A 20893-nucleotide genomic window follows, 5' to 3' on the forward strand; every position below is an offset into this window, starting at 1 on the left:
ATACAGGCTACATTCTCAGACTAGAATGTGATAATATTAGATATTAACAGCAATCTATCTAGCATATGAATCTATATATTTGGGAATTACAAAAAGCAACCTTCTAAATAACACTTGGGTAAATAAAATCAAACTTAAATGATCACCTCTTTAGCAATGAGCAGGAGCTGGAAAGCTGCATATCAAACTCATGGAATAGAGGCAAAGCAGTAGTCAGAAGCTCCATGACATTTACTAAGAAGAAAGAAAGACCGAAAATAAACAAATGAAGCATTCAACTCCAGAAGCCAGAAAAAGAGTTATAAAACAAACTCAGAGAAATCAGCAGGAAGGAATTAATACAAGTAAAAGCTGAAATAAATGAAATAGAAAAAAAAAGGAGCCTTGCCAATAAAATGCAAAAGCTTCTTCGAAGGAGAGAGAGAGAACACAAACACATTGGTAATGAGCTAGGGGCATAACCATAGAAGCACAGAAGATAAAACAAAGTTAATGAGAAGACTGTGTGCAAATTTATGCCAATAAATTTAAAAGTCTTGATAAAATGCATTATTTCCTTAGAAAATATAAATTACCAAGTTTGAGTCATGATGCTGTAGAAAATCTAAATAGCCAAATATAATAAAGTGATAAGAGAGCTAAATGTCTACAATTAAAAAGAAGACATCAAGCCCAGGTGATTTTATATGCAGGTCTTACCAAATCATCAAGGAACGAATAACCTCTATCTTATGTAAACTGATCCAGAGAAAGAAAATAAAGGACAGTTTTCTAATTTATTCCATAATCCTAGCATAACCTGAATACCCAAACTGGCCAAATATATACTCATTCATCTGGTTGATGTATTAGAACTGATGGGCTCCTTCTGTGGTAGGATGAAAGATCAACTTTCAAAAATCAAGAATAACTTTCCTCAATATCAGCAATAACTAACTAGAAAACATAAGGGAAAACAAACATGAAAACTGATCATATTCCTCAAGTGGAAAATACTGTAATAATAGAAGCTGTCACTCTACTATATCCTTGTGCACGCTGTATTTCAGACACAACTCATTTAATCCTCACAGTGGCTCTGTGCGGTGGGAACTTCTTCATAGATAAGCAAAGGAAGTACAGAGAGGTTAAGCATTTTGTCCAGGGTCACACAGCAAAAAATGGTGGAATCTGGATTTGGACTATTGTGGTCTGGATCCAAAACACCTGCTTGTAACCTCTACCATAGTGCATTGCATAAATACCTATGAATAAACCCCCAGAAGATATGTGCAATATTTTTATGACCTAAAGTCTAAAACTTCAGTGAAGGTTTTAAAAGAACACTTGCTAAATGGAGATGCAAACTATGTTTCTGAATTAGAAGACTCCGAACTGTAAAGATGCTGTATCAATCAGCCAGGATAAGATAGGCTATGTTGCTGTAACAAGTGAAGCCTCCCAAACCAGGAGATTGTACACAAAAGTTGATTTCTGGTTCACACAAGGTCCATTGTAATTGAGGCAGCATTCTTCCATCCTGCAGTATTGATCTGGAACACGTGATCTACAAGCTTGCCGTAGCAAGGGAAGAGAGGGCTTGAGAGTCATGCAACATGTTTGTAAGGGCTGGATCTGCAATGACTTATATCACAGCAACACAGATTCCATCTCTCAGAATCCCTTCACATGGTCCCTTAAACCCAACTGCAAGGGCAGCTTAGATGCGTAGTCTACAGGGTGTCCACAAAGAGGATCCAGTGTGGTGAACATAAGACATCATCTCTGCCACAGTTGTCAACAGTGCTCAGCACAGAGTTGACTCTCAGTGCGTATGTCTTACAGGAAAAAAAAATTAACAACTTTCCCCCATTTAGTCTACAAATTCAATTTAGACAACCCAAAATTCCACTAAAGTTTTACATGAAATTTGACAAAACAACTCTAAACCTTATCTGAAGGGAAAAATGAGTAAGAACAGTGAGGAAATTTTGAAATAGGAAATTAGTGTTCTTGACAGGGAGAAGACTTACCTTGCTACATGCAAAACATGCCATAAAACTCTATTAATGAAAATAGTGCTGAATTATTGCAGGAATATACAGATAATTAAATAAAATTTCCAACTGTGTATATGTGGTACATATAAGGATTTAATACATGACAAAAAGGCATTTCACACTACTTAGGGAAGGGATGGCTCCTTCAGATGCTCATCTACCCATTTTAAAAATAATTAAGTTAAAATAACCACTCCCACCACGCACAAAAATAAATGCCACACAGATTAAATAGCCAAAGATGAAAAAACTATATAAATACTACAAGAATATAAAGAAAGATTGGGTTTTTTTAGCATCTTTGTGGCTTCCTAAGCATCACACAAAATTCAAAAGCAATAAAGGACCAGGATAAAGAGGTTATAAGACATCAAAAGCAATATTAAAATGCAAGTACAGACTGGAAGAAATTTTGGAAGGTGAAAGATAATTACTGAGAAAATATGCAAAACATATACAAACCAATAAGGAAAAAGACAAGTCTCACAAAACATGGATGGATAATGAGAAATACAAATGACCATGGCATGAAAAGATGAAACTCACCAGTAATCAGGGAAATGCAAAACCAAACAAAAATGATGAATTTTTGACATCCCAGGTTGGCAATAATGAACGTGACAGATGTGGAGAAATGAGTTCTGTCATTCATCAGTGAGAGGATTGTAAACTGGCAGTGCCTCTACAGATAGCCATTTAGTAGATCTATCAAAATTTAAAAATTCATAAAACATTGATCTAGCAATCCCTCTTTTAAGAATCTGTTTTATAAAAAATAAACTCAAAATGGATTAAAGACCTAAATGTAAGGCCAAACACTATCAAACTCTCAGAGGAAAGCATAGGCAGAACATTCTATGACATAAATCACAGAAAGACCCTTTTAGACCCACCTCCTAGAGAAATGGAAATAAAAGCCAAAATAAACAAATGGGACCTAAGGAAACTTCAAAGCTTTTGCACAGCAAAGGAAAACATAAACAAGATGAAAAGACAACCCTCAGAATGGGAGAAAATATTTGCCAATGAAGCAACTGACAAAGGATTAATCTCCAAAATATACAAGCAGCTCATGCAGCTCAATATCAAAAAACAAACAACCCAATCCAAAAGTGGGCAGAGACCTAAATAGACATTTCTCCAAAGAAGATATACAGATTGCCAACAAACATATGAAAGGATGCTCAACATCACTAATCATTAGAGAAATGCAAATCAAAACTACAGTGAGGTATCACCTCACACCAGTCAGAATGGCCATCATCAAAAAATCTACAAACAATAAATGCTGGAGAGGGTGTGGAGAAAAGGGAGCCCTCTTGCACTGTTGGTAAGAATGTAAATTGATACAGCCACTATGGAGAACAGTATGGAGGTTCCTCAAAAAACTAAATAGAACTACCATACAACCCAGCACTTGCACTACTGGGCATACATCCTGAGAAAACCATAATTCAAAAAGAGTCATGTACCACAATGTTCATTGCAGGTCTATTTACAATAGCCAGGACATGGAAGCAACCTAAGTGACCATCGACAGATGAATGGATAAAGAAAGTGTGGCACATATATACAATGGAATATTACTCAGCCATAAAAAGAAACTAAATTGAGTTATTTGTAGTGAGGTGGATGGACCTAGAGACTGTCATACAGAGTGAAGTAAGTCAGAAAGAGAAAAATAAATACTGTATACTAACACATATATATGGAATCAAAAAAAAAAAAAGGTTCTGAAGAACCTAGGGACAGGACAGGAATAAAGACACAGACATAGAGAATGGACTTGAGGACACAGGGAGGGGGAAGGGTAAGCTGGGACAAAGTGAGAGAGTGGCATGGACATATATACACTACGAAATGTAAAATAGATAGCTAGTGGGAAGCAGCCGCATAGCACAGGCAGATCAGCTCGGTGCTTTGTGACCACCTAGAGAGCTGGGATAGGGAGGGTGGGAGGGAGACGCAGAGGGAGGAGATATGGGGATGTATGTATATGTATAGCTGATTCACTTTTTTATAAAGCAGAAACTAATACACCATTGTAAAGCAATTATGCTCCACTAAAGATGGTAAAAAAAAAATCTGTTTTATAGAAACACACACATGCATAGTGATATATGTACAAAATTCTTCACTGTGGCACCATTTGTAATAACAAACAGCTATAAACAACCAAAATGCCCATCAATAAAGATTAGGTAAAATCATTATGGTACATTCATACTGCGCAATGCCAAACAGTCATTAAAAAGATTGATCTGTATGTATACTAATTTGAAAAGATCTCCAAGAAATTAGGTACAAATGCATATCTCACAACAATGTATAGGGTAATTCTGTTTATGAGTTTATTATGAAAATTATAATTTTAAAATATACATGATATAAAAATTAAAATAATATATTTTATACTATAAAAAGTGTAATATATATATAGTAGATCTCTAAATGCAGTAAAAAACCCTACAGGAATACATAATTACTAACAATGATGACCGCTGGAACAGGAAGTAAGGATATGTGTGGAGTGGAGTGAGAAATGAAGAACTTCTGTGTTTTACTCTATAGACTTTGATAATATCTAATCTTTTACAACAACAATGTATTCATTCATAGGTGTACACGTGTGTGTGTGTGTACGTATGTGTATGTGTGAGAGAGGCGGGTGGGGTGAGGGAGAGAGAGAAGAGGGTGAGCTCTACCCAGTATGTCATTTCTCGTATTTGCTAGGAACCTTTTGGAATACATGGATGGAACTATACTTTATTGAGAACTTACCATATACTTTGCACATTTATATAACTCACATTATCTGTACTGCAACTTTATGACGGGAGAGTTGCATGTATTTAATAGATGCAAAAAGAAGACAGGATAGACTTGACCAAGGTACCAAGATAGCCCTCCTTCCAAGAACTTTCCACTGTACTTTGGGCAGGAGCATGTAAACATTGGAAAGACAGTCGGTGCATCTGTGCAATACACTGGGAGTTAGAGGAAAACAAGGACAGAGTGACAGCTTGCTTCAGACGTAAGGTGTTCCTGAGTTTTCAATAGGGGTGATCTTGGGTCATGTTTTCAGCTCTGCCTGCCTACTTCCTGCCTTCAGTTGGGTTCTGTGTCTCTAGCATCAGCTAGTGGTTCCTGCAGACTGGGTACACTTTCTTCCCAAACCATGTCACAGAGCCCCTCCCTTCTCCCACATGAGCCTTTTTGCAGTCAGATTCAATAGATCTTCACTTTATCCCATGGGAGAAAGGCCGATAGGAGACTGACTACTTTCTACTGACTCCAATTAGCATAGTGTAACCAGGGTCATGTGATGCAAATAAGAACAACTGTATTTGGAAAAGACAAGTGAGGGAAAAGTTACCTTTGTTGCTGGACAGACCTGATACTGAACGCCAGCTTTGCCACTTACTCGTGGTGTGACATGCTTTATTTCATGGCTCTTCCTGTTGCTCTCTGTAAAGCAGGAATGATGATACTACCTTTTTCGTGATTAGAAAATAAATATACAAAGTGCCTAGTCAGTAGCATATGCTCAATAAGTAAATAGCACCATTGCCACCATGACAACCTCTCTATATTTATTTTGTTAAGTACACTTCAATTTCTAACTGTTTATGCAGTCAGTGTATCATGGAACCTCATAGCAGCCTAGTGGATTCATGTAGGGTAGTAGTGTCTACCCCCTTTTACAGATGAGGAAACTGGAGACCAAAGATGTAACATGATTTGCCTGGTTCACATATGTCACAAGGAACAAAGATGACATTTTACAGCTATCTTCAATCGTACAGCCTGTTCTCTTGTGTGTCTTATTTCTTATGTGCACCCTACCCTCAGTGCCTAGCAAAGGACCATGAACAGATAGACATTCACAGAATTTCAGTTTCTGAATTGATTTTCTCATAGGCTAGGACCTCTGCTTTCTCTTTTCCCCCCATGCCTCTCTAAGAGATTTCTTTCCCACTGTAAACATCCCAAATTGCAAATATTTTTTCCACACCCCATTCACATGCCTGTTTGGGCCATCGTGGAGCCCATCCCAGTTTCAAAGGCGTGTCAAGGGCCCTTCTGCTGTCAGGATTAGGTAGTTAGAGACCAACGGAGGCTGCTAACATTGCTAATTGAACAGAAGCTGTGGCTGCTGCCCCCCTGCCCCCTCCCCCCCATGCGCTGTCCATGGTCCTGGAAGGATCACCTCTGAGCTACAAGGGCAATAAAAACCTTGTTTTTTCTGCAGTCTTCAACCTTGGCCAGCAGATACACTGGAAATAGGTTCTGGTTTGAGAAGCTAGTTGATAATTCCCTGTGAATTGGTCTCTCATGCTTTTTAAGGTTTGTGTGTTCATGGAAAACAGTTTTTAAATTTGCTTTGTGTATGGATGTGCTCTCTGACGTCCCCCTCAACTCCTCCAAAATGTCACAGATGACTTTCCTTGAATTTACCAATTTGCAGGATTAATGTGCTTCTCTCTAGACACCTGTGCCCTAGATAGCTTCCAGCCAGAATAGCTGTATGCATTCCTAAATTCTGACCTGTTTTGCAGGCAAAGGAGGCCTTGATTTTAGGTCACCCCCGATGGGGGCATTCAGCATGCGAGCTAACTCTTGGCCCTGTTTTATCATGCAGTTGTGTGGAGGAGTTCAAGCTGGCTCCTGATGGAAAATCCTGCCTAATGCTCTCAGATGTCTGCGAGGGCCCCAAGTGCCTCAAACCTGATTCCAAGTTCAACAACACCCTATTTGGAGAGATGCTACATGGTTACAACAACCGGACGCAGCATGTGAACCAAGGCCAAGTCTTCCAGATGACCTTTAGGTATGGGACAGACACCTGCACTTCACTCGCCAAGTCACTGACCCAAAATCTGGGCAGGGGGAGGAAGCCATGGGCACCATGGAATAGAGGTCTATTACACTGGTCAGCATCTCCCCCAAATCACTAATGCCTATGCATGAAGTAGCAGCAGTCAGCAAAGTCCATTCCCTGAAGTTCTTTTTCCACTCACCTATCCTTTATTTATCCCACCCTCCCATTTTCTAACTCTATCCACATATTTGCAATTCAATCTTAAATCATCCTGTAAGTACAGTTAATGGAATTTCTAATGTGATTAATCTTTCCGTCTATTAAAAATAAGTATCTTATGTAGGCTATTCAGGCAGTTCAAAAATAAAGACATTTAATGAACGAGAAAATAAATTTTCCATCACCCAGAAATAGCCAGAATTAACATTTTCTTGAACATTCTCAAAACACCTCTCTCTCTCTTTCCCTCTCTATCTGTGTATCAGTGTACACACACACACACACACACACACCCCACACACAAACACATAAACATGCCAACTCTCAGTAAAGCTGTTTAGGAATTGCTTTTTTTGCTCATCGGTATGTCAAAGACCTCTTTCCCTGTTAATAAATACAGAGGTGCATGTGAAATTAAAAGACTGAGACTACTCTCACATAAGAATAAACAGAGGGACTGGGTTGGCCAAATTTTATGAAGATTAGACATGCAGTGTACTTCTGAATGTCTTCTTGGGAGAGTTGAAGAAACTGGGGCTGTTCTATCTGAAGAAGAAAGGCCTTAGGTGGGATTTATTCATGCCTCAAAAACTGAAAGCCATAAGATGGTAGCATGAGAAGAACTGTTCCGTGTATAAGAAGTGATTATCTTAAAAAAAAAAAAAACTATACTTTGAGACAGTTTTGCATAAAAATGCAATAGGATATTATCACAAAGAAGGGTTCTCCCTACCATTTGAGGTCATGTCAACAAAAGTCAGAACTGGTAAGAAACATCACCGTTATAATCATCCTCGTCTTCATCCTGTCATCTCACTAATAATAATTGTAAAAATAATAATAATAATTGTGATTGTAGTAGGAGTGGCTACTATTTAGCAGGAAATACTCTATATGTCAAACTCTTTGGTAAGTATTTTAAAAAATAATAATAACCACTAACACCAATTTAGTACATGCAGTGGGCATTCAGAGCACTTTCCATTCCTTAATTTAATGTCATCCTCACAATGGCCCTGTGAAGCAGAGGCTCTTGCCATCCCCTTTATACAGATGAGAAGTGGCAGTGTTAAGTGACTTTCCCAAATCCCCCTTATAGGAAGTAAAAGAGCCAGGGTAGTACCATTTTAGCTTCACAATGAAAACCCTTTGAGATACCACAGCCTCCATTTTACAGTTGAAAAGTCAACACCAGAGAGGTAAACTGACTTTCTCAAAGTCACCATCTACTGAGGGGGGTAGTGAGGATTCAGATGTATATCTGGCTGACTCCAAAGCCCTGCTCTTATCTTGTAATCCAACATACCTTATCACTTCCCATTTTATAGAACTAGAATGAAAATGTGAATTCCATAAAACTATTCATCTATGTAGTTATCACCTGCTCTTTGAGCACCTGCTATGTCCCAGGTACCATGCTTCAGACCCTGTGGTGCTTAGATATAGTGTGTGTGTGTGTGTGTGTGTGTGTGTGTGTGTGTGTAATCTTAAGTACTTAATTTGTGGCAGGAATTATGAAGTAAAGATGCAGTGTTCCAGGTAATCAGTTAACAGTGGGATCTAATTTAGTTGGAGTAGAGTGTGTGCGTGGCAGAGGGGGAGTACATCTATTGGATTAGAAAACAGTAAGGCTCACAGTCTACCTTGCAGAGGAAGTGTTATTTAACTAATACCTGGAAGATGAGTTGAGCTAGCATTGTAAAAGGTTTCAAGCAGAGACAGATATTCTAAGAAGGAAAAGAACTTGGTTGGTTTCAGGAGAGGAAGAACGTGGTGTGGTTGAAGCTGAGTAAATATGGGATGTGAAGCCAGAGGGGTAAGCAGTGACAGATTATGGGGGTCTTGCAGGCAAAGTCTTTATTCTAGTAGCAAAGAGGAGAACTCCTAAATGGTTAAAAGAGGGGAATATGTCATGATTGCATTGTATGTTTTGACTTCATGGTAGCTGTGCGGAAGTAGATTGCAATGAGGGTGGAAAGGAAGACAGTGGAATGGGGTCAATTAGGTGTCTGTTGTGGAAGCTACTTGAAAATGTTAGTGGCTTCAACCAGGATGATGGGGACACAATTGAGAAAGGGGATTTGGGGAGATATTTGAAGGGTATAATGGACAAGGGCCAGGGAACAGTTGCAGGCAAAGGGTAAGGTTGAGGGAGGATTCAAGGATGATAGAAGTACTGGCCGCCACATAGCAATTTAATGGCAGAGTTGAGTCGTCCAACTCCCAGATGCTCAAGCCAAGGCCGATGCTACTTCGGAGCAATTTAAGGGCAATCTGGATGAGCTACTTTTAATTCTAATATTTTACAGTCCTGATTTTCTATAGTTTTAATAGTCTATGACGCCCTGTGTTGAGTACCATGATGGATAGAATAATGCTGCATGGAATCCAAAGGAAAGCATTAATTGTCCCTGGCCTTCAAGAAAGGAATTTACAAGTTTGCAAGAACACACACACTCAGTTAGGAAACAAATATGTGAGCACTTAATTTGCAAAGAAATATTCCAAATGATGCCAGTGGTTTTCAGAGTTCCCATACGAAGACTTTTGAAATAAATTAGAAGGAATAAGAAAGTGCTTCATAAAGGATGAGGTTTATGGACTGGAGTTTGAAGTGATGGCAAAGAACAGTGCCTCTTGGGAGAGATAAGATCTATAAAGGCATTTTCCTGTCCAGGAAGGAGCATGCAGAAGCCCAGATATACTGATAAGCGAGGGGAGTGGGAGGGACAGGAAAAAAAATCTCCAGATAGACCCAGCTCCAAATCCTGGCCCCATCCGTGACAAGCATAGTCCTACTGCCTCATCTTTAAAAAGGAGTGTTTAATCATATACTAGTAACTGTAATATGGCAACATTGCTTGTTTTATGTAGTTTGATTTCTCATAGCAACTATCAGAGTGACTGGCATGTGATAAATGATCAAATGCACTAGTTCCCATTCTCAAGTGTGAAGATTAGCCTGGTCCAAAAGAAGGATACAAATTGGATAGTAAGATGCTAGATCCTGAAGGGACTTCATGGAATCCCAGGATCTCATTTGCATGTGGGGAAGGGACTTGGCTAAGGTCACAAGGCAAGTCATTGCAGAGCTAGCCTATAAACTCAGATCTCCTGGTTGTCCAGCATGCTTGCCTTCCCCCTACCAACAGACTGGTTGGTAAGGAGAGCCTGGCTCCTCAAAGGCTGACCTGGAACTCTGCAAGCTCAGACAGAATTTAAGCCCCATCTGGAGTCCTCCTTCTGCCTCAAACACTCTATTTATTGTTCCCAGCCCTTCCATCTTGGGCTGTCTCTGAATAGCTAGGGCCGATCTTCCCTGATTTGCTCAGGAAAAGCAGTATAGTGAAGAGACCACACTGTTATCTTTTGACAGCAGCCTCCAGATGTAGGAAACTCCCCAGACTACCATTATATTAGAGTAGCCCATTTCACTTCGGCTCGCTCATCCTTGGCTTCAGTTAAACTTTCTTTGCAATTATTTCTGTCCCCAGACCATGTCACCTCTTAGAGCCACATGCTAAGGCAATTGACTTCCCTCTGTGGGAAGGCGAATGGCTTCTGATGAATCTAAATTCATCTCTTTCAAGTCTCCTTTCCTGAGCCCCAGATAAAGGGGAGGCTGCGGCTCCTTTGTCCTTCAGGTTTCAGAAGGCAGGCCTGTAAGGTTCTCGGCATCAAAGGCTGTTGTCACTTCCCGCCTCCTTCTCCTTCCTTGCTCTCCTCCTGCAAGTAATTTCCGGTCCAGTCCTCCAGAGTAGCTAGCAGGCACCCCACCAGCCCCATATGCCGCATTTCCTGACAACTGCCTGGCCTGGGATTTCAAACTCTCTCCCAGCTAAAGAATCTGCTGTGCGACAGTCACAACTCTGCTTTGTACTCCCCACTGCCCCTACCTGGATCCCCACACCTAGCAACTGCTGATAGAAGACAGGTCTGCCTCTCATGTCTTTTCTTGAACCTCTGAAAGAGCAACCTGGATTTCTGCTTCCAAAAAGACTCACGTGGGCTTCCCTGGTGGCGCAGTGGTTGAGAGTCCGCCTGCCGATGCAGGGGACACGGGTTCCTGCCCCGGTCCGGGAAGATCCCACATGCCGTGGAGCGGCTGGGCCCGTGAGCCATGGCCACTGAGCCTGTGCGTCCGGAGCCTGTGCTCCGCAACGGGAGAGGCCACAACAGTGAGAGGCCCGCGTACCGCAAAAAAAAAAAAAAAAAAAGCCTCACGTTTCAAATCTCTGAGCTGGACAAACTCTTAAAGATTAACAAAATTCAGACCTAACCTCTTATCGTATAGCTGGAGAAACTGAGGCCCAGGAAAGGATATTACTTGCCCAGTGCTCACCATGATTTGGGGCCCCACTGAGACTGAAAGTTTGAGTTTGTGACTCCCAAACCAGTGTTCTCTTGGTTTCCGGTTCTGTTACAGGGGATGTATGTAACTTCTCCATACCCCCATACTAGTGTGTGCTAAGACGAACAACCTGCTTCATCCCTGCTGTCAGCAGAGAGTGAGGACTCAGGTGTCTTGGGGATGCCAAATTCATAACGAAGGGGGCATCTTAGGCAAAGCCCACTTGCACGTACATGATTCTGCAGGAACTTGACCCCATTCCTGGCTATCTCCTCGGGTTGCCGCACGTAGGCTGCAGCCTGTCTCTGAGAGAGGAACGTGTGGGGGCGTTTAGGACCCTGACAAGTCCAGGACTTATCCACTGTGTGGGAAGATGAAGTATGGAGCACACTAAGAGACACAGAGAAGGACAGCGGCAGGGTGAGAGTGATAAGGAGAAGCAGAGGGACAAAGCTGAGACATGCGGAGAGACAAGGATGGAGGAGATGTTGAGAGTCAGAGTACAGAAGGAGGGATCGCCAGGCACAGAAAGGGTTAAAGAGATACAGAGTAGTGACAAGGGTTAAAGAGATAAGGAGGTAGATGGTGAAAGGTAGGGGAGTCGGGAAGGAGTGAAAGATGAAAGTCTTGTTCTGTAAATAAGTTCACTTGTATCATTTTTTTAGATTCCATATATAAGCAATACCATATGATATTTGTCTTTCTCTGTATGGCTTACTTCACTTAGTGTGATAATCTCCATCCATCCATGGTGCTGCAAATGGCATTATTTCATTCTTTTTAATGGCTGAGTAATAGTCCATTGTATATATGTAAAATGAACTTATTTACAAAACAGAAACAGACTCACAGACTTAGAAAACAAATTTATGGTTAACAAAGGGGAAAGGCAGGGGGAGAGGGATAAATTGGGAGTTTGGGATTGATATATACACACTACTTTATATAAAATAGATAATCAACAAGGACCTACTGTATAGCACAGGGAACTCTGCCCAATATTCTGTGATAACATAAATGGGAAAAGAATGTGAAAAAGAATAGATACATGTATATATACATATATGTATATATGTACTGAGAAAAAAAAAAAAAAGAAAGAAAGATGAAAGGCTTGAAGGAGGGACCTAAAGTGATAGAGAAAGAAGGACACAGAGTTTACACTGAAGTCACAATATAATTTATTCCCAGGAGGGAGGAAGGGTTGTTTTAAGAGACTGGGTGGTGCCCGGAGAGAGCTCTGGATTAGGAGTTGTGTTCAGATGGATTATGAATGCACGTAAAAGCCTTTGGTAAAATGGCAAGTTCTGTGCAAATGTGAAAAGTCAAAGATCTCACTTCTGAATTCCCCCCAACGCAGTAAATGATGTCAGGCTTTGCTGTTTCTAATCCCTTCCTGTGAACTGTGTTGGTCTTAATGACCCATGCAGGATCACCGTCAGAATTCCCTTCCCTTAACTCTTGATCAAGGGGGGATTGGCACAGACTGTTGGAGTGAGATAAACTCATCAGAGGTTGGTGGTATTTGCTGTTTTGTTTGTTCATTTGGATTTTACTTCCCTCCCTCTCCCATCCTTATCCATCCTACCTCATTTTTATAAGAAGGAAAGGTCAGCTTCGCTTATAGATTGTAGAGATTTAAACATAAGTGAAGAACTATTATTGAGCCTGGAGTCTCAGAAATTGCGCTGAGAAGCTGCTTGGGAACGGGGGCTGAGCGAATACAATGGTGGGTTTGCAAAAGCCTCATCAAAAAGAAGACTGTTCTACCAGCCACAGACATTTACTCATAGGCCTTCACAAATGACCTACAAAGAATGTAAGGTGCTCATGAAAAATCTACTAGAAAGGCGCTTGCCAGTCTGGTTTGCTTATCAGATGTGTGTGTTGTAGAGCACAAGAGGACGGTCTTGGGTAAGATGTGGGATTCAGGATGAGGCACCACCAACCCACGCCTGGTGAGACAGAAGGATTCTCTTTAAAGATTTGAGGAAAGCTGGCTTTCCCTTGTGGTACCCACTTGTTCCCCCGCTGAAGGTCCTGAGTCACATCTTATTAAGTTGCTCCAAAGCTACTGTTTTTCTGCTGCTTTCCTGGGACGTGGTTAATTGTACACGCCGCTTCTGTATCATTCCGTTTTCTACACTTTAATCATGTGTGTATGTTTTTATGTGCCGAGTCCTATACTACATACTTCGTTTTCTCACTTAGTCTTTCCAAGACCTGTTGCAAAGTAGCTCTTAACAACTGGGTTTTACAAAAAAGGAAACGAATGTGTCAACCAGACTGCATTAAGCTTTGTCTTGATGACACACAACTTCAAAACCACGGTGGCTTCACGGGAAAGTGTGTGTGTTGCTCATCCCACATGCTCTGGACAGAATCACAGTGGTTCTGTTCACCCTGGTATTTGGGAATCTGGGCTGACAGAGCGTCATCTTCCATGTGCTTCCGTGAACACTATCATAGTGGGGAAGGAACTTGACTCTCATTACTTCCTCCTAGAGGTGACATTCTGTTCACATTGCATTGATCAAGTCAAATCTCATGGTCATGGTGCCCCTCCAAGGGTTGAGCTGAGTCGTGAAATCCTATTATGTGCAGAGAAGCAGAGACCCAGAAATATGTGGGACATCAATACTGTTTACCACACTGAGGCACAGAGATGTTAGGCTAACTAGCCTGACAGTCATACAGCTAAAAACTGACAGCACATGGGTTTAACAACAAAGCCCATTTAGCAGTAGTGCCTCCCAGGCTCCCGGGATACTCCTACTTCATATCACCACCTCTGAGAACTGTAATTAGACTTCTGTTCTCTTCTTGTCAGTTTCCTTCATTCAATCCCAAGGAACGATAGACTTTATAGATGGGAGAACCTTGGAGAACAGTTTGTGCAACCCCCTCCATTTGTAGATGAGATGTCCAAGGCTCACAGTTTTTAAGTGAATTACCTAAAATCCCATATAACTAGTAAATAAATAAGGCAGGCCTCCAACCCCCAGTCTATTGGTCTTCTCTGTATCCACTTGGAAGGCTTAGGGAAATAGCATCCAACTCCCACACTGTACAGATGGTAACACCAAAGCCAAGGTTCCATAATTAACAGCAGAACCAGGCAGGGAAGCTGTTTTTCTAAACTCTTAGGCCTGAGTGTTTTGTAGTATACCACGATCTTATTGTAAAAAAGAAAGCAAAGGAGGCAGGTAGTGGAGAAATTATCAATCAAAAGTAGCATTAGCTTTTGATTTTCAAGGACATTCCCAGCCTCTCTATGTAGTAATATTCCAGCTCTTGGCAAAATCTTCAACCACCTAGAGGCACAGCTGCATGCTACCTTCTCTGGGGGATCAGTGGTGAGATCTTTGAAGTGGACTGAGCGACAGAAGTTGGAGGCTGGATCACAGGAGTCAGGGGGCAGTTTTCTCTGGGGTCCTGACTCCTGGGCTGACTGTGAAGAGTCTCCTTTCTGTGTGTCCATTTTTCCAAGGTTTCCTAACATCCACAGGCGTCAAACCCAACATGTCCAGTGTACCTTAGGTCCTGGAATCAGAAACTCTTCATTCCTGTTCTACCACTTCTACCACTCTTGGCCATTCCCCTCTTCTGACTTCTGTTGTCTCTTCTGTATATTAAAGTGAGGGCAGAGCTCAGACAAAGACTGAGGGCTTCTGACCTAGAATACAGCACTCTTTTTACTCAACTGCCATGGCCAGGGGCCTAGTGAAGCCTTTCCTACTTACCTGATCATAAGAATCATCTAGGGCTATGCCAAGACCCACCAATCTTTTTTTTTTTTTTTTTTTCCAGTTAAGGGGCCTGGGAAAGTGAATTTCCGCTGTATTCCCAGGTGGTTCACATTATCCAGCAATTTGGAGATAGAGTGGCCTGATGTCTAAGATGCGAGGCTCCAGAGTCCGAGTTCTAACTTGCCACTAACCAGTTGTCTGACCTTGGGCACGTTAGCTTATTAAGCTCACTTTCCTCATCTCTAAATTAGGAATAATAACAAGACCCACTTCCTGGTGGTGTTGTGGTGATTAAATGAGATTGGCCCTTGTTTCATCCCTATTCTCAGCAGACAGGGAGGATCCTGGTACCATAGCGGGTGGCCAAGTCAATCACTAAGGAGGAATCTTAGGCAAAGGCCATCCTTATGTGCGTGATTCTGCAGGAACTTGATGCCATTCTTGGCTGTGACCCAACACAAGGTGTCAGGGTGCTACCATCAGAAGTAACAGGGTCCAAATCCCACGTCTGCCATTTCCTAGCTGTATGGGTTTGGACAAATCCCTAATCTCTCTCAACCTCAAGATCTTCAACTGTAAAGTGGGTTTTGCCCCAAAATATCCTCAAAGAGCTATGGTAAGGATTTAACAGTCTAATAAGCAAGGGTCCTAGATCAGTAGGCTTTCAGTAAACATTGTTTTCTTTTCCTTCAATTGTATTCCTCTCCCCGTAGTTCTAGAATCCACATGGTTAATGAAGATGTATTCTGTTGCATTCCCCCAGATCTCATCTCTGGGCTGGAGTCATGGTCATCCTCCCAACTTCCTCCAACTAACACATGTTTTGGTGAATACATTGCTTTGGTGAAATGCCCAGGGTAGAGACAGGAATGTAGCTCTTCTTGCTCTGTGGGTCTGTTGGAGGTGGACAGCTCAGCCAGCAATGTGGGATGGGGCAGCAGCCATGGTCACCTTCTTGTGAGAGTATTTATCCCAGCCTTTGGAAAGATATAATCTCGCTGATGTGTTGTATCACCTGTGTCCTATAGGGTAGCCCCCTTCGTCTGAATGACCTGCAGTGAAATACATCTAATGAGCAATGTGACATTTAGATGCTCATGTGGGCTATGTGGACTTTGATAATCTGGGCCCAGATCCAAAAGTTTCAGAACTATATTAATCTACCACCTCTAGGGTGATATTAAAAATATTTAATGATGAGCATAGAAGTGGCATTGACCAATCAAAGAGGATGTCCATCCAAACAGAATGAAGGTTTAGCTGTAGGCCCTTCTGGACCTCACATCAGTCTAGCTCACCTTCCGCCTTTCCTGATTTCCTCCCCCTCTTATCAACTCATCACATCCTCTGGTACATTTCCTCAACACCTTTAAGCGTGACTGATACTGTAAAACTATTTTTTCTTTTCTTTCTAAAGTCTGTTTCTGAGGGGCATAGGCAGATGTTTCTCCCATGACACATGTGGACAGAGCAGATTGCCTATCATACTTCTTACATGAGAAAACTAAAGCTCAGAAAGGTGAGGTGTGGCATCCAAAGTGCCGTGTGCATGTGGTCTAAAACCGTATGATCCTCAAAGAGCAGGAAAGCAAATAATAGCTCATCATCATCATTGTACACAAAACCTCTATCTAAAGGTAGGAATTGTCCATACCTCTGCTTAGAGCCAGAACTCAATACACATGAAATACACTAGTGCTTCTTAAACTCTCATGTGCATACAGATCGCCAGGGAATCCTGCTAAAATACAGGCTGTGGTTCAGTGGGTTGTGGGTAAGTCCTGAGACTCTGCATTTCAAATGAAATCCTGGGTCTGAGGACCAGTTTGAATAGCAAAGTGTTAAACTGACCTTTATGCTAGATGTGAGCCCAGGTTGGGCCTGAGAATGGAAAAGGATGGTTTCCCCTCCATGTGCCTGTTTGAAAACAGCAACTGAGTCCCAAGTCCAGTGGCACAAGGGCACCATGGTGTCCCAGAGGAGTCTCCCCTCAGAGTGACCAAGTGCAGAGACGGCTTTGGATTTGCAGCAGCCGGGGCGGACGGTGCTGTCCTGCAATCCAACAGGCCCCTAGCGCATAATGTAGCACAACTCGTTCTCTGCATCCACTCGTCTGCTCAGCTCACTGTGGGGTACAAGAACACTGAGCATCAGTACCGATTGGGGAGGCACCTATCCTGACTCTAGTGTCCTGAAGCTGCAGCTGGGTGCCCAGATCATGGCCTCCTCCATCTGCCCACACTACAGTTCCAGCCATCAGTCGATGCTGTGGAAGGTACTTTGCAGTGGAGAGCTGGGCTACAGTCTGCATTAGATCAAAGGTGGAAGGCAGACTCCTAGAAAATCAGTGAGAAATCCTTTTGGGAGGGGACATTGGTCTGGGTGAAGCTTTATTTTTCTTAAGCGCTGAGACCAAAATCTCATACTGACGACGCTCATTAGTTTAATTGGGGACAGAAGGAAAGTAGTAAAATTAAAACCTAGTGAAAGATGCTTTTTATTTATTTATTTTTGCGGGGAGCAGGGAATTGTAATCCATTTTTAAACAAGGACTCTCTAATCTCCCTCCCTAATCATAGTAAGAGAAGAAAGAAAAATAGCTACTTCATTTTTAAAAACATTTTGTTCTCAGTGTTCACATCTCTGAATATACCAAGCATGGTCATTTTATGAGGAAAACAAATTATACACAGCATACTTTGAATGTTCTCCAGCTAACCTAAAGATGTAACTGGAGTCCGCAAAAGGTACTAAAACAACAAAAGTAACCAACCAGGTCCGTTTCACTTCTCTTCTCAGTTTCCTACCTAACCCCCGCTCCTTTTGGTTTTGTTTTTAATTTTCTATCTTCAAAATCCCTGACTACATTCTTTCTCTCGGAGTCGGGAGCCTATCGGAATCATAGAGGCATCTGAAGCAGAGACATTTTTTTAAGGAACCGCAATTTCATTACACTCAAACGCAGGCAGTAACTCACGCAGGTCTAAGCACTCAGAAGGAAGAGTCTGGAGGGAACCTTCCGAGCAGATAAGGATAGATTGTAATTAGCACAGTAATTGTAATTAGCAGAGCAATTGTAATTAGCACAGTGATTGTTTGTTCATAATGGGTGCTTCCAAAGTGACTTCAGGCGGTTTGTCCTCTTAAATATCTTCTGCCATTACCCGCCCCCCCCCACCGTGATCTTGTTTACACTGCTAATGTAATAATGTGCTTAGCAATCTCTTTTATAAATAAACACTCCAAAGGTACGAGCCAGACTAGCCCCTAGCCAAGCATTATACATCTTAATTAATGGAGTCCACAGCACTGAAACTTACTGTATTTGCATTATGCTAAGGCAATGCCTGTATATTACTCTCTGAAGAAATCACACTTCAGAAGTCGTTTGTTATTGTTACTGTTGTTCTGTTAATTACAAGAGGGAATGGGATATCACCATAAGACTGCACTTGAGGTCAGAGATTCCAGGCCTGGCTTTACCACTTATTCTCATTTGTTATTTAACAAGTTTTCATTAAATAACCCCTCTGATGTATTAAGCATTGAGGATGAAAAAAATGGGGATAGGCAAGGTCCCTACTCTGATGTGGATGGACCACTGGTCCAACCTTGGTGTGGTGAGCAGCAGGGAAGACTTTTTGAAAGAGATGTTGGCTGAAACCTGGAGGATGTGATGAACAGTTAGCTAGGTGGGAGAGTACTCCAGGCAAGTAAGAGCATGAAGATGGTGAGGGGATGGGATTGTAGAGATAAACCATGATGAAGGATGGACCTTCAATCAGGAAGGGTTATTTAAGCACCACAGTAATGGGACCATTGCTGGCTGTAAGACTCTGCACGGTCTTCTAATCTTTCTGAGCCAAGTCTGCTCATCACTAAATCAGGAAACGTAATAGTACCAGTCCCATAGGAGAATTATGGTGTGGGGGCGGAGAGGTGATGAGAAAAGTCAGGTTAAAATGCTCTGTAAAGTGTAAAGACATGTGCAAATGTTAGTGACATTTTCCTAACATGAATCTGAGCATCTGTGAGATACCACTTACTCCAAAATTATGTGCTGGAGTGTGCGTCCTGGCACATTTGAGATCATGTGAGATGCAAATTCACCAGCATTACTTTCTTTGTATTCCTTCCAGAGAAATGAAAAAGTAAGTCTATTCTAAGCTCCCATTAATAAGCCTATGCATGTGAATCAAGAAAATTAATTTTTAAGGAAACATTTCCATTTCAGGGAGATGCCCTGAATTGAAATGTATTTAGTAACAATTCTAATGAAAGATATGATCACAGTTTATTAGGTGTGAATTTATACAGAAAGCTCCAAGGGCAGTGGCTGGGGTTTTATGTAACATCACCACTGAAAAATTACTATTACTGATAATGTAATGGAACACCTCAAAGGTGGCTTTTAAGAGTCCAAAATGAGCATTTATTTTTATGTCTCATAAGATGCTCAGAGGTGCCCATTAAGTGGGCAATTAATTAATTAGCAGGCACAAGCCAGGAGCCTATGACGCAGGCATTCAGTGCATCCGTTACCACTGTGAAAGAGCCTTAATCCCTGAATCAGCCAGCCACCTCTCCATCCTCTGCGAGTGTCCTAGTGCTGTGACCTTGAATCTATTTAGCTTGTGTTGAATGCTTTCTAGAGTAAGAGGAAAGAAATAGGATAAAGGGGTTGGTCTTCCTTGCCATCTCATAACTCAGACAACTAAAGTTACACCAAGGGATACCTTTCCAAGTTTCTGTTAATTAGCAAACTACTTCTAAGGAGTTAGTGAGGACCCAGACACCAGAAAGATACAAGCCCAGCAGCTCTACAGGCATCTTGCAGCCGTACTTGCAAAGGAGGAAGAAACCTAGCTTGAAATTAAACTAAATTGCAATTAAATTCTCCTTCAGCCTTGTGATTCAACCAATAAATATATACTGAGTGCTTATTATGTGCCAAGTTCTGGAGATGCAAGCTGAACAAGACTCACAGAGTCAAACATTGGTGTAAAGGAGAAAAGAATGTTCTTCTCCTTGGTATTATCTAAGGCTGTGCTTCTTAATTTTTTTTCCTTTCTCAAGGACCTGGGAGCCATCTCTTTGAAATGTAATCATCAATGAAGAAAGCAGAGAAATACATTTGCAAGTTCAGACATCACTGCACTGTGTGGGGCATATCCCCTGGTTCACCTCCCCCTTGAAGTCCTCCAGGACTTTTCTGTATGCGGGCCTCTCACTGTTGTGGCCTCTCCCGTTGCGGAGCACAGGTTCCAGACGCGCAGGCTCAGCGGCCATGGCTCACGGGCCCAGCCGCTCCGCGGCATGTGGGATCTTCCCGGACCAGGGCACAAACCCGTGTCCCCTGCATCGGCAGGCGGACTCTCAACCACTGCGCCACCAGGGAAGCCCCCTCCAGGACTTTTCTACTTGCTCAGCCCAGCCTTAAAAACCCCTCCTGCTCTCTGTTTCAATGAAATTGAGTTCAGACCTCTCAATCCTATTGCCATAACCTTGAATAAAATCAGTTATTCACGTTAGTTTTTACCCAGTGTCCTTTTTCTCTGTTCCAGGATCTGATCCAGTGCTCTGTTAGAACTAACTGGCACTGGACAATGTCAAACAGTCAAGCAAGACTTTATTCGAGGCTGTTGCAATAAGGAGAGGGAGGTCTGGACTCAATTCCATTGAAACAAATGATTTTTAATGCTGGGCTATGGGA

General features: G+C 41.9%; 1 protein-coding gene across 5 annotated transcripts in view; it reads left to right on the forward strand.

Annotated features, from left to right (window-relative positions):
• Positions 1 to 20893, forward strand: part of ASTN2 (astrotactin 2) — a 907765-nt gene that overhangs the window by 591865 nt on the left and 295007 nt on the right. For all 5 annotated transcript variants that reach the window (XM_060300567.1, XM_060300563.1, XM_060300564.1 and 2 more), the window contains one exon: positions 6682 to 6870. In XM_060300567.1, coding sequence (XP_060156550.1) covers positions 6682 to 6870 — 189 coding nt within the window. The remainder of the gene's footprint in view (positions 1 to 6681; positions 6871 to 20893) is intronic.

The sequence above is a fragment of the Globicephala melas genome, chromosome 6 (assembly GCF_963455315.2).
Source record: "Globicephala melas chromosome 6, mGloMel1.2, whole genome shotgun sequence".
In the NCBI taxonomy this organism is placed as follows: domain Eukaryota; kingdom Metazoa; phylum Chordata; class Mammalia; order Artiodactyla; family Delphinidae; genus Globicephala; species Globicephala melas.